At 43.0% G+C, this 26,676-nt stretch overlaps 1 protein-coding gene across 1 annotated transcript in view; it reads left to right on the top strand.

The window, feature by feature from the left end:
- The first annotated feature begins 234 nt into the window (after positions 1–234).
- Positions 235–26,676, top strand: part of ITGAL (integrin subunit alpha L) — a 453,229-nt gene continuing 426,787 nt past the window's right edge. The window contains exon 1 of the mRNA XM_078652856.1: positions 235–364. Coding sequence (XP_078508982.1) covers positions 313–364 — 52 coding nt within the window. The 5' untranslated portion in view covers positions 235–312. The remainder of the gene's footprint in view (positions 365–26,676) is intronic.

Raw genomic sequence — 26,676 nt, 5'->3', positions numbered from 1 at the left:
CGACTGGTAGCAATTACGACAGCTGATAGCTATCGCATCTCGGTGGTGCTCATATTAACAAGACTGAAAGGCATAGACACCCCTATTTAGATTCACGAAGATTTTGACGTGCACTGATCTCTGCAACAGGTGTCCAACCCACTCAGCACCCACAGTAAGGCCATTGTGGCCTCGCTCCCGGATGTAGGCCCGTTTTTGAATTGGGGAACCGCAAGGCCGGAAGCCTCCACCCATCCAGCAATGACAAAAGGCACAGCAGTTGCTCAACATCCAGTGCTCTGAGAGACGAAGGCCTGACACGGAGCCGCACGGATGGAGCCGCGGCGCGCGCTCACTGCTGCTTGCTTTCTTCTTTCATGCCTCGGTGAGTCTTTCTGAGTTTCTTTGCCATTATTGTTTCCTTAATTAATGCCCGTGACCCTGAATGAGCTCTATAAATAGCACAATTAAACTTAGTGGCGTAGCGTTGGTGACCCTAATACCAACACGGAAATGGCGGCTTGTTAAGTCGTAAAATCAAGTCATAGCAATGGCGCAGTGGGCCCGTCGCACTTCCAGTGGCTCTGGAACATTCTTTGTTGCTGCCCAGTAACGTCACCTGATTGATTTCACACTAAGCACACATAACCCTGCGCTCCATTTACACGATCATGTTCGATTAGCCAGCTAGTATGAGCAGGGCCGCTGGAATTATGCGGCAGGGCAGGGGAGGACGGAATTATGCGACAGGGAAGGACCAAATTATGTGGCTGGGGAGGACTAAATTATGACAGGGAAGGACCAAATTATGTGGCAGAAGAAGACCACATTATGTGGCAGGGGAGGACCAAATTATGTGGTAAATTATGTGGCAGGAGAGGACCAAATTATGTGGCAGGGGAGGACCAAATTATGGCAGGGAAGGACCAATTTATGTGGCAGGAGAGGACCAAATTATATGGAAGGGATGACTAATTTATGTGACAAGTAAAGGCAAATGTTGTGGCTTAATGCAGCCCATTTGGTAAAAGTACTGTTTCATTATTTTATCATTTTTACGCATGTTAACTTTGTCTGGGCAAAGGTTCCATCTCATGAGTACTAGTTTAACACACAAACGCATTGGTAAACAGCTGAAAGGTAACCAGTCAACCACGGCCTAACACTGTGTGGCAACATGAATTGGTGAGTTATTCGTAACTTTTGATCCGTTTGAGCTAGGAACGTTTTTTGTAAAAAGCTTCGGATTATGCAGCAGCTGATGGTTGATGTGGCAAGTGCTGTGAATCATTGAAGACGCAAAAAGTGCAGCTGCTGCAAAATATCATAATTCCACCGGCCCCGATTACTATACATGTATTGTATGGCATCGTAGTATACCACATTCTCACCTGTATTTAAAAAAGACACATCTGGCACGTGATTAGCGATCATACCTTTATGAATCGCAAGGGATGCAGAGATGGAGACAGAGTGAGTACAGCAGAAAGTGGGATGTGGTCTGAGCGCAGAAGTGACGTCATCAAACGCCTCAGGAGCGCTCCTGGCTGTAAAAGGCCTGCTCGATGTGCGGGGCTTTGGGCATGCAACATCCTGTTGCATAAATCTATCTAAAACACTGCCTGATGTCTACAAAAACAAAGACTCATCTGAAATAGAATGGGATACCTACCATATTAAACATGCTCCAAGTATTTCAGCAGTTAAAAAGCTCGTATTTCTGCTGAAGATCATAACCCTATTACTATGCGATGTTTATATGCATTTTTCTTGTATTTCATTCCTTTTTTCTTAATAAACTTAAACTTAAAAAAAAGCTTGTATTGGGAAAACATCATTCAGGTGTGTCATAGGACAGCAGGTAAAGGGAAGCTGGCGCCATCGTATCTGGAAATCAAGTCCTCGAGCATCTATCAACCTTATATGGACGTTAGTTAGAACTAGAGCTAAAGAGGACTCTATACATAAAACCTAGGTGCGGAACTCTACCAGTTCTATACTATGAAAAAGATGTTCCATCAGTAAAGACTGCGTTGATTACTGAAGTTGTGAGTTAGGTGGCTGAAGACATTAGTACGTTTTATTCTGAGGGCCTGATTATGAGTTTTGCGGTCTAGCCGCCATGCTGGCACCCCACTGCGAGACCGCCATACCCATAGTCAGACCCCCCAGGATTACAGGTGAATCCAGTGTGGCGGTCCTGGGGGCGGGGCATTCCCATGGCAGTGCCTTTCTAAGGCTCAAAGGAGAGCCATAGAAAGGCAGAGCAGTGGGAGCAACGCAGCAGGTTCCTGCACAGGGAGGAAGGCACCATGTTGTGCATTTCTTCCCGTGTAGGAACTGAAGGTGCAAACATGCAGGTAGGCACAACAAGTAGCCCGTGCACAGAGGTGCCAGGGACCCTGTAAGGGTCCACTGAGTTGCCTCAGCACCACCCTTCCCATGGCGGTGCCCATTGCTGTGGATAGCGTCGCAGTGAGGAAACTCCTAATATACTCAGCGCTACCTCATTATCACCGCCAGCATATTGTGGCCTCACACCACTAGACCACCACGCGGGATCCGTGATCCCTGGCAGTTGCATCCATCCAGTGGCGGTGCCACAGCTGCACTCGGAATACGGCAGTCAGACCGCCAGTGCGGCAGTGCTTTGACCGCCACCACAGGTTCGGCAGTCCCATGGACCGCCAAACTCATAATCGGGGTGTAAGTATTTGTTGCCCAGGAAGCAGTTCCTCCACCCTCCTATTCTGGAAGCACAATATAAGAGCTTGCAGAAAGTCAGTGACACTGTGTTCAAGGAGTGACACAGAAAGCATTTTTTCTTTTTTTGGTAGAATCCTACATTGTCAGGTTGGAATGTAATAAGATAGGATTCTGCAAATTCCTTTATTATTCTTGATTGAAGTTTTTATTCCATAATTAATTGTTTTGGATGTTTTAGAGGGATGTATCCTTATTTTTTGTAAGGAATATTTGCTGGAACAATTAAAAAATGGATTGGTTGATGGCATATGCAGGGACCAAGATACCAAATGTTGTGCCGCAAACAACAAGATGGCAAAGAGCTATGCAGATTTCAAGTTACAAACATTAACGATTGCAGGAAAGTTCTTCAAGCATAACACTGTGCCAATTCTAGAACGAGGCTGAAACCCTGATGAATCGAAAGTATGATCTTGCCTCAACCGGAAGAGGAAACGTCAGACACTATAGACATTCATTGGAGAGCAACCCTTGCTGGTCAGAGGACCCTGTTTGAATTCAGCAGCTAGTTCATTCATCAATCATGCATCTGGTTTCCCACTCTCCTCCTTTCCTGAGAATGGTGGGATCAGCATGCAGAAGTAATCTGACATATGAGAGCCCCCCATTACCCTGATGGTGACGTTAAACAAAAAGTCACTTTCTTAAAGCGCATGGCTTTCCTACTGTAAGGTGCCAGATAGCAAAAGCCAATCGGTGCCCATCTGCCCCTCTTTCGCATGCTTACTTCTGCCCTCTTGAGTATCCCCTGTTTTCCCATTTACCGACATTTATGAGTTTTCTGTACCAATATCCAAAAATTACATGATTTGTCCCTGGAAAGGAGAATAACCTCACAGATCCTGGGATACAAGGTCATTTTCTGTTGTTTTTTACTTGATTGCGTGGACAAAACCGGCTTTTATCCTTTTTAGGTCGAGCCTGGGCAGTGCATGCACTGCTCTGCGACATGCTGTATTGGAGAATGGAACTGTAGCCCCGCTAACTTTGTGCCCATATTTGTCATTGGCTTGTGTCATTGCCCTTCGTAAATGCTGGCTTCAAATTCGTTAACAGGCTTGTTAGTTCCTCCTTATTAACGCCTTGTCGTCATTTATAACCTCCCATGAGGACTGGCCCTTTTACTTCGGTTGTTACACATGAGTCTTTTTAATCTGCAAGAACTATTTTCTTTAATGAGTTTCTCCTACTGCAGGCATGACCTGCTTTCCTGCAACATTCAGCACGTCATGCGTGCTTTCACTTTATGAGTAGCCCGGGACAATGGCAGCCGCTTCTTTGAAATGAAATAGGTCTTGCATTTACAAGAGTTTCAGCTATTGGCATTGTAAATGGCAATGCTTTTATTTATGTGTTAATTAGCAAAATAAAAGACATTGGGCTAGATGTAGGTGGCCAAATAGCGAGTGCTAACGCTGAAATTCGCAGAATTTCAGCGTTTGCGATCGCTATTTGGCAGCGAGCAATGTAGGTAAGTTGAAACCTATTAGCAAAATAAGGAATCACAAAATTGCGATTCCTTATTTTGCTCTTGCATTTAAGGAATCGCAAATTGCGATTCCCTAAATGCAATTTAAGCAGCACAAAAGAAAGTGCACTTTAGCCTTAAGGAATTGCTAATTACCACCAACTTCAAGTTGGTGGTAATTAGCGATTTCCTAAAAAAGGCCTTTTCTTTTTTTTTTAAGTGCCATGTGGCACACATTCATACCCTTAGGGCATGTATGTGCGTCACATGTGCACACATGCACATTTCAGGGGTGCAACAGGGTGTCCTTTTGGAACCCTGGCACCCTTGAAATTGCACCCGCAATTTGCGAGTGCCTCTTGGTGACTCGCAAATTGCGGGAGCAATTCCTTTTCATTCCTATGGGCCACTTAGCGGGAAAGGGACAGCATGTAATGGGTGTTGCAGTAGGTGTTACGCTGCAACACCCATTGCTTTTTGACACTGCCCCAGATTTATAAGGTATGGGGCCGTGCCAATAATATCACCAGCAAAACAACACAAACACTGCCAGTACTGACACTTAGGGGCCGAATAGGATCGCGGTTTTTCCGCATCCTCCGGGCTGGCGGAAGTGTCTGCCGGCCCAGAGGATGCGGAAAAACCGATGCGGAGCCTTCAAAGACCCCCCGCCAGATTAGGATGGCCTGGGGGTCTGGAAGACCATCCGCCGCTTTTCCGCCGCGGTCGCCTTCCGACTGCGGCGGAAAAGCTCTAACATGTCTGGCGGTGTCTATCAGACACCGCCAGGCATATTAGGATGTCTGCATTTCTATGCCTTTCCACAGCGGCATTTCCGCCGTGGAAAGGCATACAGACTTTCACTTCGGGGGCCCGTTGCGGGCCCCCTGGGTGAAGGGGGGTGTGGGGGGTGCACATGGGGGGTACCTATGGTACCCCCCTGCATTTGCGTGCACAAAGCAGCAGGCACTGTGCGGTGCCTGCCGCTTTATGCATGCAAATGCTATGCATGCATTTTTAACCTTGCGGCGGGTGCAGCTTGAAGCTGCACCCGCCGCAATGTTAAAGATAGAGAATGTAACCACCACCCTGGCGGTCACATCCTAATCTGCTCGAAGGGACCGCCGCTGCTCCTGCGGACGGTCCCTCCTCCTCAGGGGTCGCGGAGGGACTCAAGTCCGTCCCCGATCATAATCGGCCCCTACGTCGCCACTTCACTCATACTAATCACATGTGACACTCGTAGTGATTGTAAATCTTAATAAATATTTTTATTTTTGTTCTTATTTTCTTATATTGCTTTTTCACGGACGGATGTCCGGACACTGCGGTTTTGGACAGTGCACAAGATAAAGCATTCTACATGGCGTCACCCATGGAAAAACTATGAGATTGTCGACAATTTGAGACATGTTGAAGATGGTGTTAGATGGCTAAAAATCATTCCAAACATAATTCAAGTTCCTTCAGACAAATCAGCAACATTTGGTGTGTTACGCGGAGTGGCGAACGTGTCAAGTGGCACATTGGGTGTCAGGATAAAGAGCTTAAGCTCATTCTCCAGGTCCTGATGATAACCCCAAAACATGAGTGGGTTTGAAACGTGTAGACGACTTATTACATCCAAACAAATATTCTGTGACAAACTTAAGAGTATCAGGTCCAAAGAACAGTGTATCAACTATTGAATTTAAGTTTCATATGACCTGAATACATAACTGTTTGGCCTAATTTCTCCCTGGGTCTGTGTTGTTCTAATTCACTGTGCTGCATCTTTTTACCTTTCCCTTGGGTTCTTTACTTTTCTTTTTTTCTTTCTTCTAATGTTTCATGGATTTTGAGCGTGCTCACATTGTGTAAATATTTTTGACTATAAAATGTGTTGTCGGTGGCTGTTTGGTAGGGTCCAATTTGATGTTATATGTTTGTGATGATTGCATGGTTTTAAAAATGTTCGCATAATTCATGTAAATAACAACATGAATGCCTTGTTGCAAAAAATTGAAAAAGCAACATAAGAAAATTAGAACAAAAATAAAAATATTTATTAAGATTTACAATCCCTACGAGAGTCACGTGTGATTGGTGTGAGTGAAGTGGCGACTAAGTGTCAGTACTGGCAGTTTTTGTGTTGTTTTGATTATAGTTTGGTCCAGCCTTACTGACTAAGGGCCAGAACCCTTTATTGATTCTCGCAATAATATCACCAGGGAATACCTGGTCTCAAGCAGGCAATACAAGGAGAAATGTTTCATTTCTCCTTGTATTTTGCTGTTTCCATGTGTGCTATTAAAACAGCAAATTGCCTGTAAAGATTGTTTAGGTGCAGGAATGTGTCCCTTCCTGCACATAAAATATCACCCCTGCAGCGCAGGCACCCTGGCAACATGGCGCTAGGGTGCCTGCATTTGTACTAGGCAGCTTTTGTAGCTCCAGCGCTAGGGGAAATGCAGGGGTGCTCTGCATTCTTGTAAATATGGCCCATCCATGTGTTTTCAAAATGATGGAGAGCGGCGTTACCAATTTTGGCATAACCCAGCGCTCTGTCAGTTACTAGTAAATGTGCCCCTATGTTTCTTCAAGGTAAGTAGACGGGGAGTGAAGAATAGTAAATCTATATTTACCTATATTGCATTATCTTTCTGGTATTCAGGCAGTCAAGATCCTGTTTATGATATTTTTGTCAGACACATTTTTTGGGCTCGCAATTCTGGTCGCCATCTTTAAATAAGCTGAGCAAAGGCGCCAAGTTTTAATTCATGGACAGCATGGCTCAGGCGCCCTCTTCTGAACTGCAATCAGGTGTCACCCACTGCCCGTCATTCCAAGACCCTCTCACTAACAAATGCATTGGCTGTCTCTCTCTGACTCAAGCCTGGTTGTATATTCACTTCCTTCTTTCGTTACACTGACCCTTGTCCCATTCAAGACCAACGTTTACTGATGAAACAGATTGCATATTAGGGTAGTGGGCTAGAACATATACATAGTATTTTTCCATTGTAAGTGAACAGACTTTACCAGTGACACTCCTTGACCTGACATCAGGGTTAGCCGAGATGCTGGTGTCTTCCAATACGACCATCTCCTCCATCCTTAACTATAGCTACCTTAGGTATTGGATCTCCTGATGCTCAACAGGAACACTACTGTCCTTTAGCGTTGCCATCCACCAATCCTTGGTGCCTTCCCCTTTCACCTAGACAGCCACATGGACAGGGCCAGCGTAGAAGAGTTAATCCGGCTTTACGGCTTGAAAACGCCTTAAAAAGTCTCCGACCCTTCACATATAAGATAAGTACAAATGTGAAATGGTCGGTGCAGTGTTCATTCATAAAAACAAACCAACAATGGACCATGGGAGAATACAAAACATATACCAATGAGTTCATCTGATATAACCTGAATTTAATTCATTCAGTGAGTTGTGTCAATACATACTTCTGTATCACAAACACTTTTTAAATTCCATAGTCTTTTGTACATTATAATACAGTGCTCAGAGGTGAAAGAAAAGGACAGTACTTGGGGTAGGAAAGGTGTGGTTAGGTCAGTGAGGGACAGGGTAAAGGCGTTGTGGTAAAAACACAATTCAGTAATCTGTGATGGAACCTTTACAGTCTATTGTTGATCATGAGTTCCCATAAAAACATTACACATAGGGCAGTAATAGCTTCTTGTGGTCCTATAGTGTATGTTGCTTGAAAAGTGTTGTCGACGTTTCGACCCCTATTAACAAAAGGGTTAATTGATCCTCATTTTGGGGTCTTCCTCAGGACAAATATGGGGGTGTGAGCACCTGCTGTGGTACGATGGCTCAATGGGTCCAATTTTGATTGATGGCCGCCGGGGAGAGCCGAGTTCTGTATATGAAAGATGAAACACCTTGGTTTAATCCCATAAAATTTCCAATTTCAGAAGATGGAAAGTTCGCAATAAATCCGAACAGTGTTTGGTTATGTACCGCTAAGCAGTCAGTATCAGCTCCTGGCCGTGATCGCCGTCCGCTCTGTGGGAGTCCTTCACATATAGGAACATACTAGTAAGGCTGGCTTGACCTGGCTATGATAAGAGGCCAATGATACCATACGTCTGGTGCCAATGGTCTCATCTGTTTGTTTTCAGCCGTAATGATAATGACAAAGGCATTAGGCCTGACTTATTTATTGTGAAAAGCATATGTTAAAGCCATTGGGTCTTTAAGGGAGGTACAATGTACTGTGATAAAGTCTATTGACAGGCATTTTATTACACAGAATCTTACTAATGACAGAAAGGCAAAGGTTTTGGTGTGGGTTACCGACTCTCACAACCCCTGTGGGTAGATAGTTTGCATTGTGGATTTGAAAAGTATATTCTTTTGCAAGATGTTATTCTGTACATGTTTGTGATGTTATGGATAGTATTTAGCTGTGTCTGCATATTAAAGTAGTTTTTTTAGATCTGGCCAATTTAGCAGTGTGACATGCTTTTGTAAATACATAAATTCATAAAATATACAATCATACGTAGAGGCAGTTTCGGTCTGATTTATTCAACTATTGGTCTGTTTGAATATCTTTCAAATTCTGTTTCCTCTAATGACAGCTGCTGCCATGGTGAAATAGGTCCGCCATCTTATGCTCGTTCTGGTGGACCAGGCTTTTACTTTTTCATTTTCTCCTTTTACAGGTCCTTGTTTATTTTCTTTTATCTTCTCCTTTTCTGAGGGCCCACAACTCCCTAGAAAGTGCTACAGGGCTACTCTCTTACTGCTCATCTTGGAATAGTAATGTCCATAGTGTATAATTATTTTACCATTCGAAGTCAGCTGTCACGTTTCAAAGTAAGGTCGACCATCTTGCATCAATACAACAATCTTTGCTCAATACCATTTGAAGATGGATTGGACGTCCAATGCGATGTGTAATGGGACGCCGTCTTAGAATGGTACTTTACATTGTGTGTCATTGTTTTATTGTTCTAAGGTAGCCATCACATTGCTTCTAAATATGATGGCCATGTTGTAACTTTAAAACAATGGCACACTATGACCAATACTGTTCAAAGATTGCCCCCCACTGCTATGTTTAATATGCCGTGGTAGTCCCTACTGTTCATGGGGATCATAACCCCATCAACCTAATCCTGAGTCTCGCCCCCAGGCCGATCTATGAGAAAGAGTGTGGTGCAAGGGATCTGTCCCCCTCAACCGATAACCTCAGATTGGTCTGGCGTGGTATAGATAAAAAAGTCTTATTTGGGTGGATGGCAAGAACATATCCAGACTTAATTGATACTTGTTTGTCTTTTAAGGAACACAATTCTGCTGTAGTTGCTGCTTTCACGCAACTATGTGCGAGTGTCAAAACCTTGTTGTCTAGGCCCATCAAGGAAACACATTTCGGCCAAGGCTGGTTTAATGCTGTTTAACGCAGTTAATAGAGCTCTCCAAAGGGCGCTTGTTAAAAAACCTAGAGATAGCTCCCTTATTAAATCACTCAGACAATGCTATAAAGCAGCCATTTCAATTAGAAAGGAGGAAATAATCAGGGAGCGTTGGGACAATCTTGCTTGGGCAGTCACGTTAAAAAACGGGAAGGATTTTTGGTCAGCTGTTAAAGATATGAGGTCTTTGGGACACCCCATGTCCACAATTAGTTACAATATCTCTAGTGAGGCATGGGAAGCGCATTTTTATGAAGATTTATTTAGCTTCAGCTCCAACTATAGCCACCGACGAGTATGCTATTACCACTGGGGTCCTAATTAACCTATCAGAAGTAGAGGAGGCTATTGACCAGAGTCTGGGTTGTAAAGCCCCAGGCCCGACGGTTTGCCGATTGACCTTATTAAAAGTCAACCAGACTTTTGGGCGCCCTTATTGTTGAATGTTTTTGATAATTTGACAAATTCCACTATACCCAATACGGTAAACAGCACTTACAACGCACTACCATTACAACGCGGTCATTACAACGCAAACTATTACAACGCATTGCGCTGGGGGGCGCTCTAGGATAGGGAATAGGTTAATTTACTATCCAATAACCTTCCCTAGTGTCCACGGGGACTGGAGTTGGAATAGTAAATTAAACTATTCACTATCCAACACCCAAAAGCGCTATGCGTTGTAATGGTATGCGATGTAAAAACCGCGTTGTAAAGGCAGGCGTTGTAATAGCCTGCGTTGTAACGTCATACATCCACCCAATACATGGTCCACCAGCATTATCGTGATGATTTTTAAAAAGGGTGACCGTTCCAATCCAAACTGCTACAGGCCAATCTCCCTGATCGATAAAATTTTGAAAATTTTGAGGAGGGTCCTGTATAATATGATCAGGTCGTGGGCCGAAGAAGATCAGACTTTACATCATTGTCAGTTGGGGTTTAGAAGCAACATTGGCACTGTTGAGCAGTGCCTCAACCTCAACGTGATTATTGGTAAATACAACGTAGCTAAAAAACACCTATATATTTAGCCTTCATGGATCTTACCTCGGCCTTCGACTTTGTCAACAAGTCACAGCTTTGGACTATCCTTTTAAATTACGGCCTGCATGTGTCCCTTGTACATTATTTAGCCTATTTACATTAAGACCTACACGCCCGGGTGCGCATCAGCAGGGATGGGGAGGTATCCAAAGACATTGAAGTCGGCAGAGGGGTCAGGCAGGGTTGCGTCCTGGCCCCCTCCTATTCATTCTTTATATTAACGACCTGAACAAGTCATTGGCAACACTCACCGATGATGTTCCTTGTATTAATGGCAACAAACTTCCCGCCCAATTATAAGCTGATGATGCGGTGCCAATGGGCCATACCCCAAAAGAGCTACGCATCTTGGTACGAGGATTTCTTAATTTCATGGCTAGTTTGGATTTTGTACCAATTAAAAAAAATCTTTTTTAATGGTGTGTGGGTCGAAGAAGTATTTTAACACATCAATTGTTTTAGATTCAGACAGTTTACAAAGCACTCGCACTTTCCTCTACTTAGGGTTGGCATTTGCCTCCAACGGACTAAGGGCTGACCATGTGGCTTACTGTAGGAGAAAGTTCTCCAACTCTACTAACATAATACTTGGTTGCCAAAACCTAGGAACATGGAGGTTGTATCTGCCACCGTTAAGATCTTTAAACTTCAATGCAATCCAACTGCCACTTTGAGGGTTCACTAACTGTGGTAGTATCCAGGGAGAAGAGAACAGATTCTGTCGCAAAATCCTGGGTGCTCCCATTTCCTCCTCACAGTATGCTTGCCACAGGGAACTCAATTTGCCACACATTGAAGATTATATTAAGGCTCGCCCTGCATTAATTTGGTTCAGAGTCTGGAAGAATACAGCTGCACAACTTACTAGGGAGATTATATTAGACTGTTTAAAATGTGATAGCGGGATGGAAATACCTTGGCTAGCTGCTGTCCACAATAGTTTAACTAGCATGAACCATGAGTATTTATTTTAAATCCCTCAGACCTTGGTATTGTAAGTAAAAAAAAAACTCCAAACGGCTTTATATGCATCATATAGAAATATTAGACACAATAAAGAGATTCAGAAAATGTCTGTTGGTAGATATATGGGTATTGAGAACATTTCCCACGCTCCATCTAGCTATCTTCTAAAACCTATTGGCCATTGGGAAAGGGGTCTACTGTTTCGGCTGAGGATTGATACAATGAAATTGATGCTCTGTTTTCCTGCGTGGTATAACCCTAACCGTGATCATTTGCCATGTCCATGTAACAGTCAATATAAACAATCTATGATGCATTTCTTATTCTTTTGTAGTTACTATTTAATAGACACCAAAAGGTTTGTGATACCATATTTTAAAGTTATACCTGTGATTGACTACAAGGCAGCATATGGGAAGGTTATTGCTTTGGAAGATGAAGAGCTAATCTTTCGGGTTGGTTCTTTTTTGAAAGTGGCAGTGCGCACCAGTAACTCAATGTGTCCGCCCTGAAGTATGCTTATCTTATCCTGTTTTTAACCACAATTTTTAACCTTGGTAAACAAATACTCAGATGAATTTTCCCTTTTTGTATCAGCATCCTTTTTATGTGCACTGTATTACTGGAGGACCTGTTTTAAATGGAACTTCTCTATGTCCCCTCTGCTGGTGGATAATGTTTGATGTATATGTTGTTGTCTGTCTGCACTTTTATGGATATATTCTTGTATCCGAATAAAGATATTGAATTGAATTGAATATTGTTCTAAGGTAGACATTTTGAGAAGTTGGCCTGATATATGATGCTCACTAGTTCTAGTGATCACCTTGTATCAGTCCAAATAACCCTTATGGTGATTGGTTGTAAGTCAACCTTATAGACCAGCTATCCTAATGGTAGCATGGACAAAGCAGTCTTAGGCTAAACTCTTTTGGCATGTGAAGCCAGCTGTTTTACCACATATAACCCCTTGAATACCAGATGAGAGGACACCACACAGGTTGTTATAAAAATAAACAGTATATTTATTAATAACAAACACCTCTTAACTCTTTATGAGACTATCCGGTCCTGGCGGAGACGGGTAGGCGTTCCTACACAGACACGGGTGACTCAACCTTAGCAACAGAGGCTTATCTCCCCGATGTCTATCCCGACAGGCACTGCTGGTATATGTTACCACTGACCTTTAGGCTTGGAACATTGTATAAACAGGTACTTTACATACTTTTGATGTGAATACTGATACTTAGACAGATCAGCAACACTATCCCTTGTCCGGTTTTGCGCCAGGGCTGGGGCTGGAGTGCCCCAGCAAATGGTTTGAACCGGTGTATGCACAGGGCACCTTGTGTGCCCCAGGCATGTCTCATTCCTTTCAGGCCTCCCTACCTCAATACACAAAATCCTGTCTGGGGTGGTGCTAGCACCTCCCAAGGCAGGAAACCCTTTGTCCAGGCCTCCCTCGCTGGAAGGACTCCCAGCAGCAGGAGGTCAGACTTGTGTCTGTGGTGGCAGCATCCATTTTGTGATGCTGAGGCTCGAGTTAACTTTAACCGGGGTTCACAGTTACATACATGTCGTGTCCCTCTAAAAGGGTGGAATGCTACCCCCGTTGCCTGAACTGGTGAGGGGGTAGTATTCCAATTCGTATGACACCTTACTCGACATGTTTTGAAAATGCTATACCAAAGTTAGCAATAACCGCGAGGATTATAATGCACTTAAGAGTATATGGTATAGCGTTAGCATGGAACAGCTATAAGGACTTGGTTCCCCAAGCTGCAGACAGGCTCAGCTCATGCTAGAGCACCATCTCACATAATTCCAAGCACTCTGCCTTCAGGATTGATAAGGCCTGCCATAGGAGTGACTGATAGGAATATATGTGTCTATTTTGGGGTTAGATATAGGTATACTATATCTACAGCAAAGGGTGATTACACCACCTTGCCCCAGCTGTCTTACCAGCCAGTTGTGTCTGTTTAGATGGCCAGCCAGGGGTGGCATAATACATGCTTCAGCCCCTTGTAGGCCCTGGGTACACCTATGCCCTGGGTACCTAAGGTACGCTGTACAGGGACTGATAAGGTGGCCCAGTACCAATTGGTAAATGCACCTAAAGTACATGGATGTCAATTTAGAGAGAGAACAGCTAGGCTGTGGGTCTGATTAGCAGGCCCACAGCCAGGGAAAGTCGTAAACCAGTGAAGCAAAAAGCAAAAATCTGGGGTGACCATAGGATTGCAGACCCCACTCTCCTACAGCCATCACATTGCTTCTAAATATGATGGCCATGTTGTAACTTTAAAACAATGGCACACTATGCCCAATACTGTTCAAAGATTGCTACCCACTGCTATGTTTAATATGTGACTTATTTTTAATTGCATACCTGCCACATTAATCACCAGTATTTTTTTCCACTTTTATTCTTTTAGTTTATTCTACTTCCCTGATGAGTTTGTGCGCGTGTGGATGCATGAGTGGGTGAATACATGAATGTGTCATCGGGTTTATGAATGAATGCAGAAGTGCAAGGATGAGTGACAGATGTCATGCATGATCAGTCAGTGTCTGCTTAAACTCACCAGTAAGCAAAGGCTTTTAATTTACAAGCCAGACCTATTGGCATTTCCAGTACTTGTTTTTTCAATCTGCGAAGAATTGATTGGGCCAGTTACAGCAATAATAACTGTGCTAAAAGACTGGCTGCAAAAAGTGGTTGCAAAATTCCCTCAGACCTTTTACATCCAATCCTTAATTGTGGGATTCGTGTACTAATATGTCGCATTGCAAAATGTCTAGTTGCAAGGGGTCACAAAATGACCTGCTTAATGAATGTTCATTAGACTGGTCACTATTTACGACCCCCTGGGATTGGCTACAGGTGTTGGTAATTGATCAATGATTTGCGACTGAAATTGATGTTGCTAAGCATTGATACACACAACTCTGCATCACTGTTGGGAGGGTGTGTTACTTTAACAGCCACTCAGAGTCCTAACATCGATTTACAATGGGGTAGGACGTAGTAAAATAGCCCTTTTTCTTGCTCAAATTTTCAATTATGCAAACTGCATGGATTGTGATTGCAAAATTAGCTTTGTATGTCGGCTGCACGTATCCAAAACTCAACATCAGCACTTCCGTCTCTAGACTACCACTGACACGAGCCTGCCGGAGAAAGCCAAATTAAAAACAATTCTCCTCCCCCGTTCACCCATGAGGTACCATAAATGCCTGTTTCTTGAGAAAGCTTTAGTTGCTGGGGAGGTTTACAGTAGAGTTTCCTACAGTTATACCTCAAAATTGAGGGTTATAGAAACCACAGAGAGGAAGCCTCCCAGTGGCTCAGAGATCCTAGGCCTCAGTTATGAAAACTGTTGCATCGCTGTGTGAAAACAGTGATGCAACAGTTTTCACTGTGCCCTCCTTGCAACAGGATGGATGCACCGTATTTAATGTACGTTGCTCCATGTCGTAAGTAGTTACAGATACGTCAGTATTTCTGATGTATCTGTTGGCGCAAAAGTGGCCCATTGCTGGGGTGTGTCTGAAACAGACGCAGCTCCAGGAATGTGTCCTTTCACATGGGGCAAGCCCCATGTGAAACGGCCTGCGTCAGTCTTACGCCTTCTGTTAGGCAAGCATGAGATATTGATGCAGTAGAGTCCTAGAAGTGGTGCAGTGAAATCTCATAAATTTCACTGCGCCACTCCTACGACCTTTTATTTCGTACATTATACCTGACGCAGGTATAATGTGGTGCATGCCTTTACAAAGTGAAGCATCTGCTTAGATGCATCATTTTGTAAATATGGTGAAACGTGACGCATTATTTACGCCACTGCAGCGTCACAAAATGTGATGCAACAACGGCTTAAAAGTGTTGCAGCCCTTCATAAATAAGACCTTCAGATTCTAAGTGCAGGTCAGTGGGAGAAAAGCAGTGCAGCAGTCCACTGCGTGTTTTACGCCTCTTCAGTATCTGAGCTGGCGTAAACGGTACTCAAAGGGCAGTCTGCACCACCATTTACTCTTCTTGCTGTAACAACACACTCTGACCACTTATGTATCTGAGTTTGTCATCCGATTAATGAGTCCGCTTTATTTAGTGTTACACTGCAACATAAAAGGCAGGGAAAACTCCAGCATAATACTGGATTTAATTAAAGCATCCAGGCTTTATTTTGTCCCCTGGTGTCTTCAATAGAATTGTTTATTTCCAGTTATGGGCATATAAGCAACTGCAGCGCACATGCCAATATTAATAAAATAAAAACAATACTGAGTGTGGAGGGGCTTTAAGGCAACGCTAGCCTCAAACACGCGTCTACTGTCTGCACTGTGGGGTTTTGGGGCAACAAGGGACAAAGTGGCATGTTGGACTGTAAACAGGTGTACTGTTCTACTATTCCCCATTACTTCAGCAAGCCTGTACTGCTCTCCAGAGACATGAACAGAGGATGGTAAAATGTGCATTTCCTTGCGGAATCCTCAGTTATACCAAATGTAGGGTCATATTTACAAGCCCTAATCGCAACAGAAACCTCACTTATAAAGACATTCCTGTGGTGATACGGGCTTTGCCTTATTTACCAGGCAGTGTTAAGCCACTTAACGTGGCTTAATGCTGCTGAGTAGATAAGGCATCTTTTCACGCTATACTTAGTGCGAAAGAGGAGGGCAATGGGTTTTGCAGTGGGCATTCCGCCGCAACGCCCATTGATTCTGATGCTGCACCCATTTACAAGGGTGGCGTAAATAGGAGGCAGTGCCAAATTTAAGACCAAAAAAACCTGGTCTTAACATGGCGCAATGGGGAGAAATGCTTTATTTCTCCTCGTTTTTGCTGTTTGTATTTGTTCTGCATTGTGCAGCACACATAGAAACAGCAAAACGCAATGCATGATTATTTACGTGCAGGAAGGTGTCCCTTCATGCACACAAACAATCATTTTAAAAATGACTAGTTGCAGCTTCTATGTGTGCTGCACAAAGCACCACACATAGAAGTTACAAATCGACATTCTCCCATTCCCCTTCAATGGTGCAAGGGTGCCTGCATTGGCGCTAGACAGCTGAAATTAGCGCCAGCGCAGGGGGAAATGCAGGACTGCACTGTATTGCCAAGAAGGATAATACCGGCTCCATCACTTCTTTGTAAATATGCCTACAACTTTCCCCCAAGTCTTCCCTGACCGGAAATAGATCGGAGATAGAAGAGACCCCGTGGTTGTTTCATGACCAGTCACCGTTAATCTGTACTTGGACCAATGCAAGAGCTGAAGGGGGTCGTCATCCCAGAAGGCCCCCATGCCGGCATTTATAATCAGCGTATTCTGATTAAGTTTTGAACAACTCCTCTCTTTCAGCTGTTTCTCCTGGAAACATGTCCTCCATCCATAAAAGGAAAACAACCCTGAGCGGTTCCTACTGTGTACTCTGTTAAATGTTTATTGTTCATTTGCATGGGCAAGTTCTTATCAAATATATTGAGAAACTCCTTCCTCCCTAGTGTTCGCAACTCATGCAGATCTGACTGAGTGCGCACTCTGTTGAAAGCGCGTGCTTAGCAAACTTTTTGGGCTGTAAAGGAACAGAACGGACACAATGAGACACTCAAGTGTGTGAAAAAGGCAAACTTCTTTATTGAAGACTGGTGCACTGACAAAAAACATACCCTTGGCCTTGCCTTACAAAATTAAACCTCGCTATACCTTGCATCATCTACTTATCCTCCTCCCCCACCCCTTATGTTTCTTCATCGTTCTCCGTCATTTGCAACTATTTAACAACCCCAACTCAGTCATTAACTGTTGAACCTTTAAACCCTGTAACCTCTTCTCTACTTTGCCAAAGATCTAACCAACAAAGTATCTCCTATCTTAACCTTATTACCTGCTCCCGTAGTAACTTGTTCCCAACCCTAAAGTAAACTGTAAACCTGTACATAACTAGCTTTTTAACTGCCCCCTACCCCAGTGCACCTGCCTTCAATAAACTAGGCACCCCAATAAAAAAACGCCCGAGCCCTGCTTAAAGGGTGGGAGGGTGGGAAACTGAAGAAGCTGTCCCTACTCTGCAACCGGCTGCCGTGTCACCTTTCCAAAATGGTGACACAGCGCCCGAAATGGCTGGTTTTAAACCCCCCCCACCCCCACCCAGCAGCCCAAACGGAGCCCAAAGAGAGCCCAATTGTCTCTCAGCTGCTCTAACGGCCCAAAGAACCCCGCGGTGCGAGCCTCCCTTACGGTCGGCTGCCCACCAACGCCCCATTTGTACTGGGAAAATAATCTACCAAATCTGGAGTTTTTTCCCTCCATGCAAGCAATAAAGTGTCCTACTAGCAGGATTTTTTCTCCCTGACAATAGGAACTATTCTGCATTTGTCGTTTCCAACATGGCAGACACGAGCAGTGAAAACAAGTGATGGTCGCCACAGGGGCGAATCTCACTGTGGCTTGGCAGCCGTATAGCAATTGGTCAGCCAGGTAAAAAAATTATACTGACAGAGCCAGTGAAGGGTAAATCAGTGTATACCTGACACTGTTCCCCATTTAAAATGGAGCTGTTGAACCACAAGTTTTGCTTGGAGGACCACTATTTTGCATCAGTTCTGCTGCTCTGCCAAACTCTGACTCTAAGTCAGAAACATGTACTTCAAAATTTGTAAGTCTATTTGTATTGCACACTTAGGGGCTTATTTAGAAGCCCCGTGCGCCGCCGGTGTGTCAATCTTAATATTGGGAAAACAATTACAAATGTAAAGATCTAAACATTGCAAATATGACCTGGCTATACCTTTGACCTTGACCATTATCTTGTCTTGTCATAACTACACCAGAGTGGAGCTACTATTCTAACAGCAGTCCTTGCCAATATGGTTACTAGAGCCGAAGCCTCCTAATGGTAAATTATAGCAATGCTCAAAGTTTGTATTTCAAACTTTGTTCAAAATAGATGTTTTGAAATGAAATGTCTGTAATACAGGCCTTCCCGTACTCTTTTCCACGGCGTGGGCTCCAGAGGTAGGTTTATCTTTTGACGAATAAGACAGCAGCATCCAGTTCTTCTGCTGGATTGGTCTGCCATTGTGTGGCTTAAGAGAAACCACGGGTAAGTGTACTTCATCTGAGCAGTGGACTATGTTCAGAGTCAATTACAATCAACCACACGTGTATATGGTTTTCTTTGTGACTTTTGTTCAAATTTCCTTTTGCCTATAGACTTTTAGATAATGGGTGCCGTATGAGCATTGCCATGGCAGTATCCCCAAATATTTTTTGGGACTGGCCACTGGCTCCCCAATAAACACAGTCGTTCTCCGTTTACTAGATATTGTCCTTCATATATATTTTGATCTTATTCTTCCATAATGAATTAATAACAAGTGATTGGTAATAGGCGCACACAGATAGTTACTCAAAATAGACAAGAGCAATTCCTATTTGCGCCTAAAATACAGTCGCCGCTGCTGCCAATATCCAGTGGGGGGAGGGGGCAATAGGGCAGCAGCAGTGGTGGCGGTGGGGGGAATGAGGGTTGACCTAAAAAATAAAATAAACATACCTGATCCCGCGGCTGCCTCATGCTTCGGTGTTCCTCAATTTTCCACCTGCTGCTCCAGACAGTCCCTGGGACAGACTCCACAACCAATCCAGACCCTGGTCTCATACTATGAGAGCTTTGCCAGGATTGGCCTGAGCGAGCGGGTTTAACTCGTCTCCCAGGCACAGGTAGTCTGTGATGTTTCTCCACCCAGCTGTAGAATACAGCCAGGTTAGAGAAACCTAACTGCGCATGTCTGTTTGGACGGCCTAAGATGGCCTGCCAAACAGACATGCACACTTTGAAGTGCACCAACCACTACTCTCCGTGACCGAAGCCCCACCCCGCCCTACACATGTTGGCTTGACCAGCAGCTGAAAAATAAAACGATAATAGCCAGTGAGGCTATTCCAGTGGGGTGAGCCAGTGAACCATTGCGGAGGTGCCGCTGCTGCTAAAATGTCAGTAGTCAGGTCGGCTACATAACATTCTATAGGTCTAGTCATGTTTACCTCACTATTGATATTTTTACGATCACGTCCTAGCCAAAACTGACAGAACATGCTAGCAGGATGTACTTCTTGTGAGATTTAAGGATAGGGTGTTCTTCTGTGTGAGGAAATGGCGCCGGGTCACCAAGAGATTCACAGAGTGGGAACCACAGCAGCAGCGTACTCGCTGAGGTACCCGTAACGGGGTGCTAATCAGGGGTATTGGATGAAATTCAAACTGGAGATTGGAAGAGAGAGTGACGTAATATGCTGCTTTTTTATTTACATAAGATTCTACCCTAAATATTGAAGAGAGAACTACGTTCAGCAGTGAAGATTACCACTCTGACCAGCCAGGACGGAATTTGAACCGGTCGAGAGAACGTTAACACCATATCTAGTAGCCGAGCAGCCCTGAAGAAGTCGAAGGGTACTTCCCGATGATGAAACAAGTGTTGGCTGGTCAATTTTCTGAATAAAGGAACAAGAGAACATCAAACGACTGTGATTGCTTCAAAGACGACTGTGTACTATGACTGGTGAATATATGTTTGCACTTACTGTATACTTATTGGAAGTAGAAATAGGAATAGCGTGTGCATAGGTCTATATATATATATATATATACTTCTTGTGGTTGGAACTGGAATGTGAAAGTAGGCAATGGAAAAGAAGGCAACATAGTCGAAGCACAGGACCTTGAAGCAGAAATTATGCAGGAGAATGATTTATCAGTTTCTGACAGTCTAATGACATCATCATTGCCTTCACATTGTCAAGTAAACAAAACGACACCTACAAACGCAGACATCACCAGATGGAGCACAGAGGAAGCAATTAGAATTTTTATTGGCAGAAGATGGAAGAGATCAGTTGTAGTGGAGAAGACTTTGGCTGGAGCTGATGGCAGAACAGACCATGAAGTGCTCAGTTGTAAAATTCAAGCCAAGCTGGAGAGGAATAACAAGACCATTGTGCTTTCAAGATATGATCTAGAACATGTACCTGCCACATTTAAGTGAAATGTCAAAAACAATTAATAGTGACGTATTTAATTAATGAGGAACAAGAACAACTATGGACAAAAATCAAAGAAAATTTCAAGGCTGAATTTTAGGAGGGGCAATTTGATGCAAAACAGAAAAAGAAATTCAAGTGAATAAGGAACAATTAGAAGAAGTTACACAGAAAATGAATGAGCCAATATTGCAAAAATAAGGTGCTTATGAAAGAACTGAATCACAAATTTTAGAAGGCTGTTAGGAGAGACAAATACCCATATTTCAACAGCATCTGCAAGAATACTGAAGGTGGAAACAAATACGTAAAATCAAGGATTGTTTTTGAAAAGATTAGCAAAATCAAAAAAGTTCCAACACAAATTGGTATTTTAAGAATTTGGGTTATTAATTGAGAGGGATGGAAGCCTCACTCAAATAATAAAGACAATCCTTTTCAGGGTGCATCACAAAATTCACCAAATTAACCTGTGCTTAACCCTCTGATAATCCGGCACAAAGCAGTCAGGCTTAACCTAGAGGCAATGTGTAAAGTATTTATGCAGCACTCAAACAGTGATAAAGTGAAAACACAACTAAAGAAAAATCCCAAACTAATTTCAAACGATAGAGTACATTTTAATTAATAAAATGCCACCAAAATGACAAATATCCAATTAGTAGAACCAGAGATATGCGTTTTTAAAGTTTTAGGTGAAAGAAAATAGTGCCAAGAAGCACAAAGCACCAATAGCAATTATTTGGTTGTGATAGACTGGAGGAAATTCACAAGTTCAGGCTGACCACGATGGAGCACGGGTCGTCTACAGGGACCAGGCTAGTCCTGCTCAGGAGTTACACTCTCAAGTCCGGCGCAAAGGGTGCTGTTCACTTTGACGGGGGCTGCAAGGAGGAGGCTGAAGCCATGAGGAGCAGTTCGAGCATTACCAACACTTGTTGCAGTAGCGCTAAGAGCCAGTCGACATTGGAGGTTCGCACTGGTGATTGTTGCAGGCTGTCGCTGTCTGCGCGAACTGCAGGTCTCACTTTGTCAACTCAGAAAGTCACTGTCAGAGTGAAGAGCAGGTCTCGCTGGAGCTTTGTATTGGCGGTTGTCACTGCCAGTTGTCTCTCAGTGTGAAGAAGTCACTTCACGGTCACAAGCAGCCCAAAACTTCTGTAACTTCACCTTTTCTTTAGGAGTTCTCATTGATGCCAGCCAAGGATCCAAGACATGGGGGCACCTCTTAGGGATCCAGACTAATTCCAGCAGAGGCCAGCAGCAGGGCTCAGGCAGCTTCAGTGGGATCTGGTCAGCTAGGCAGTTGCAGGGATGTCTCAGGAAGCATATTGTATCCCTCGACAGCTCAACATGAGGTCTGCCAACTGACCCTTGGAATCGCGCTGGAGAGCCTGGGATCAAGGCAAGCAAGTCCAATCTTCCTCCTTCAGAAAGGAAGGCAGTCCTTCTTCTGAATCTTCCCAATGTCAAGGAGTGTTCTGATGATAAGTTCTGAAGGTCCCATTTTATACCTGGTGCTAGCCTTTATGTGGGGGAATTCCCTGACCTACTCTCAAAACAGGTTTTGGTCAGTTTGTTCACCTTCCTCTGACCTTGGCTCAATACTGTCTAGGGCAGTTGTTCTTAACCAGTGGACCATAGACCCCCGTGGGTTCCGGCAAACCTATTCAGGGGGTCTGTGACGGAAGAGAAAATTGAATAATGTTAACATATTAATGATGTGTATATAAATAAAGAAGCAAAATGTACGCCTGAAACATTTAAAATGTTCTTTAAATGTGAAGGAGTTTGAAAATGGAGGTAAAAAATAAAGTTACTATCTTCAGATTGGTTTGTGGGAGCACTGCAAGTGCATCAAACAAAATATGATATGGACGATGAGCGGCCTCCATTAAATTTCGAAGAGCTCAAACCTTATTATCAAAATTAAAATGTTGATTTTCTTTATATTTGTTTTCTAAATAAATATAATATTTCACAATTTGTGCAGTTGTTTGATGAGTAGTTGTTTCTGTTTTTTTGTCTATCGTTTTGGAGTTCAAATCATGCTTAGGCTGGCGGTGCCTGTCTTCCAGTAATAACTCATTGGGTGTCCCTGAAATCCAATAATATTTCCATAGGGGTCCCCTGATTCCAGTAATGATTAAGTGGGGGTTCACAGAAGGCAAAAGGTTAAGAATCACTGGTCTAGGGTGACAAAGGCAAGGACAAGCCTGGTTTTACTTCCTTTGTATGTGCTGCAGGCAGGACTCTATGAAGTGTAATCAGGGCAGAGCACCACTCCTCCCCAACCATCCTGTCGGGAAGATCCTCTCCTATCGCACCCATGCCTCTTTTGTATCACTGTCTCGAAGCAAAACACTACAACAGAGCCATTCACAGTCATGTGACCCAGGACACGACAGACAGGTACAGTTGGTTCAGGTAGAAAAATGCCAACTTTCTAAAAGTCACACAAAGGGCGCAACTCTCGTGCACCCAACTGTCGCACTGCTGGAGTAAGGAATTGTTCCTCATAGTAAACCATTGTAAGTTATCTTTTTCTCACGTGCTCTAAGTACTCCGTTCTCATTTCATTTTATCATCACTCTTCCTGCTTAATAATCACCACGGAACAGCTATGCTGCCCTTGAATTCTTTATTCAACAATTTCCAATGCCTGCTGCTGCCCAGCCAGGCTTTTCACAGCGACACGTGAGGTCAACCATACTTAAAAAATAGACTCTTTTAATTACCCAATGCATTTCGAGCCTTAGCAGCTCTTCTTCAGGGGTCACTGAAACAAAATAGAAACATATCTCAGTTAGCTGATTCATTCAACATGCAACTTTCAACGAAAATGCTAACTAACCCTATGCAATCACCCTTTCCTACCCCAACCTCATGATAAAACAAAACTTCCCTATCTACCCACTCCACTAACTTCCCCCTCCTTCTACATCATTCTCCTTCCTAACTAAAATAACATCTGTGTATAAAGAAATACTGATTCTCCTAGCATCAAAACCCCTGATAAACTCCCCATATCCCAGTGTAGACCCACTCTGCCCACCTTCAATTTCCCAATAACTTAAGCCCAGTTGCCTTTCCCAACCTGCCTGCGACGTGCCAAATATGTAATCCTAACTACAACCCATTACCTTTTAAGAGTCATGACCGGCAGCATAACCGCCTTATCCACTTCACTCCAATTTTGTCAAACCCATATTCTCCTTCTCTGCCATTTACTCCGTATTTTAAGTAGGCTCTCCCACGTGTATCCAATCACTCGCTCTAATTAGTTGATTCTTGCTGACCCCGTGACATGTAACTCCTGCAACTGTGCTCCCGCTCAAAACAACTAACTCCAAATCCCACAATGCACTCCCCTAGTAAACAAAAAACTTTCTGAACCAAGAAACCTGCATACACCCAACCCCTGTGCGCCCGCTTATGCTGTGATTGTGAGCTGTGAATAATGAATGAAAAACATATTATATGTGACATTATCTCAGAACAATTCCCCGTTCACTGCATCTACACAATAAAGTCCAATAAAACATGTGCAAAGAAAATCACATAAGCAATCGAAGCTCAACTGAAGCTCTTTTTCAAAGTTATTTAAAATGTTCCATTTGTGCAGTCCACTTCGAGTATACTGATGTTCCTCTGTCTCCATGATGATGATTCTTTATCGGAATTCTTGACTTAACCGGTTGATCCATGGGGTGCAAAACATATGAGGATGATAATTTGCAAAGCAAGTAACAGATAAATATGAAACTGCACTCCTTCCCTTAATTGGTTATTTAAACTTTCTAAAAGTGGCATTTCCAAATTGTAACCTAAGATCTGGCTTTAGCATTAAGGATTTTAAATTACAATTCATTTAAGTGTAAAAATCATTGCCATATCCGATCTCAATCTCAAGTTAGCACTTATTAAGTGTAATAAGGTAAACAATTTTTGTCTATGGAAGAAATAGGCCTTACAACAGTGAAACAAAACTTTTATCAGTTTATCAATTCAATTCAATTCAAAATTGCTTTATTCGTATTTCAGTTGAAAAACATAAAAGCACAGATAAAATACATTTACAGGATGATAAATAGGGCTGTACAGTTACTTTACAACCTAATTGTCTTTCTCAATCTAATCACACATTTTAAATAACATACTACACAATCCATTGTCAATTCATCTTCCATACATTGTAACTTTAAGTATGCCACTCTACAATGTCTTAAACCGTACTGTTTTAAAATTGGTAATAAAAACAACCTCCGCGGCAACGTATAAAACCTACAGAAAAGAGTTACATGCAGTGTTGTTTGTGTCGAACTGTCGTCACAAGGACACAATGCTAAAGTACGTGCCCAATCATTCATCAATGGGAATGTACTAACCCTCTGCACAATACCTAGCCGAAAGCGTGTCAGTAATATCCGATCGAAGGGACTTATTACATATGATAAATATGGCTGAATCCCAGAGCATGACAGCATAATATGGTTTTCCATAACCAAATGTTTTTTTTCTCCACAAGCCATCGCTTTTCCTCCAGGTAGGACAAGTATTCCTTTTTTTAATAGCTTCCTGGAGGTAATATTCATACAGTCTGGGTTTGCAAATAACTCTGGATGGCCAAACTCGTCTGCAATATCCCTAATATGTCGTAACCATGGAATGCAAAGTACATTGTCCAATTTTAAACAGTCCATGATGACAACCCGGTTAAAAACAGCTTCGGGGGTATTCCATATCTTGTGCCAAAGTAGTAAAGGGCAAGACTTTTATATATCTTCAATGTGCTTTAGGCCTACCTCAGAGTGACAGGTGAAGGTGGCAGTTGAACTGGGCACAGCTAATAGATAGCGCAATAAATTATTTTCGTAGCTCTGTAAACATTGTGCGTTGGTAAAGCCCCATAATCCGGCACCATAAGTGGCTGTAGAGACACATTTGGTTTTATAAATGGTGAGCAATTCAGGGACCGGTCGAGAACCCAATCGTCTTGACATACGAACTAGTGCCCCCGTAGCTTTTAAAACATAGTTTTCCGGGCAAATATTGCAGCTGGGCAGATACCATTCTGATCAAAATTTATCCCCAAATAAGCAAAAAAATATTACACACTCAATTTTTTTGCCATTTATAAAGATGTCACATTTCTTTACAGTTCTTTTCCTGCATTTCATACTAAATGTTTTACTACTATTTACTTGCAGCCCCCTCACCTGCATGTAGTTAACAAAGTGTGTAACTGTCTTCTATAGGCCTATTTGTGTTCTAGACATTAAAACTGCGTCATCCGCGTATAATAAAATTGGGACTGGGGTTCCATTTATAGTTGGGTAATCATGGGGGAGCTTGGCCAGACCTTCACCCAGACTGTTAATATATAATGTGAAAAGGAACGGGGCAAGGACGCATCCTTCCCTCTCACCCTTTCCAATACCAAATCTAGCCGAGCACTCCCCATTTTTCCCGTATCTGACCCTTGCTCCCGCCTCTCGATAAAGTTCTCTAATAAATACCACAATGTCATTCTCAATGCCCAACTCAAATAACATTTTCAATAATTTATCATGTATAACACAGTCGAACGCGGACGATAAATCAACAAATGTTAAAAACACATTTCCATTTTTTGCCCTAGTGTATTTATAAATTATAAGACTGAGATTCAAACCTTGCTCCATTGTGCCCAATCCAGCCCTAAAACCATATTGTAAACGTGATAAAACCCCCGATTCCTCTGCCCACAGTTGTAGTTTGTTTAAAATTACCCTCCCCACCACCTTTAAAAAGAGAATCTAAGAGTGATATAGGGCGATAACATTTAGGGTCATCACAATTCCCCTTCTTAAAAATTGGTACTAAGATGGCCAGGACTTTATAAAACCAATTTGACAGCAATTCTTTAAGACATTTAGTATAAGTGGTGCCCAAAAGTCTGTATTAGACCGATAAACA

The sequence above is a fragment of the Lissotriton helveticus genome, chromosome 7 (assembly GCF_964261635.1).
Source record: "Lissotriton helveticus chromosome 7, aLisHel1.1, whole genome shotgun sequence".
NCBI lineage: Eukaryota > Metazoa > Chordata > Amphibia > Caudata > Salamandridae > Lissotriton > Lissotriton helveticus.
This window is presented reverse-complemented; position numbering and strand designations above follow the sequence as displayed.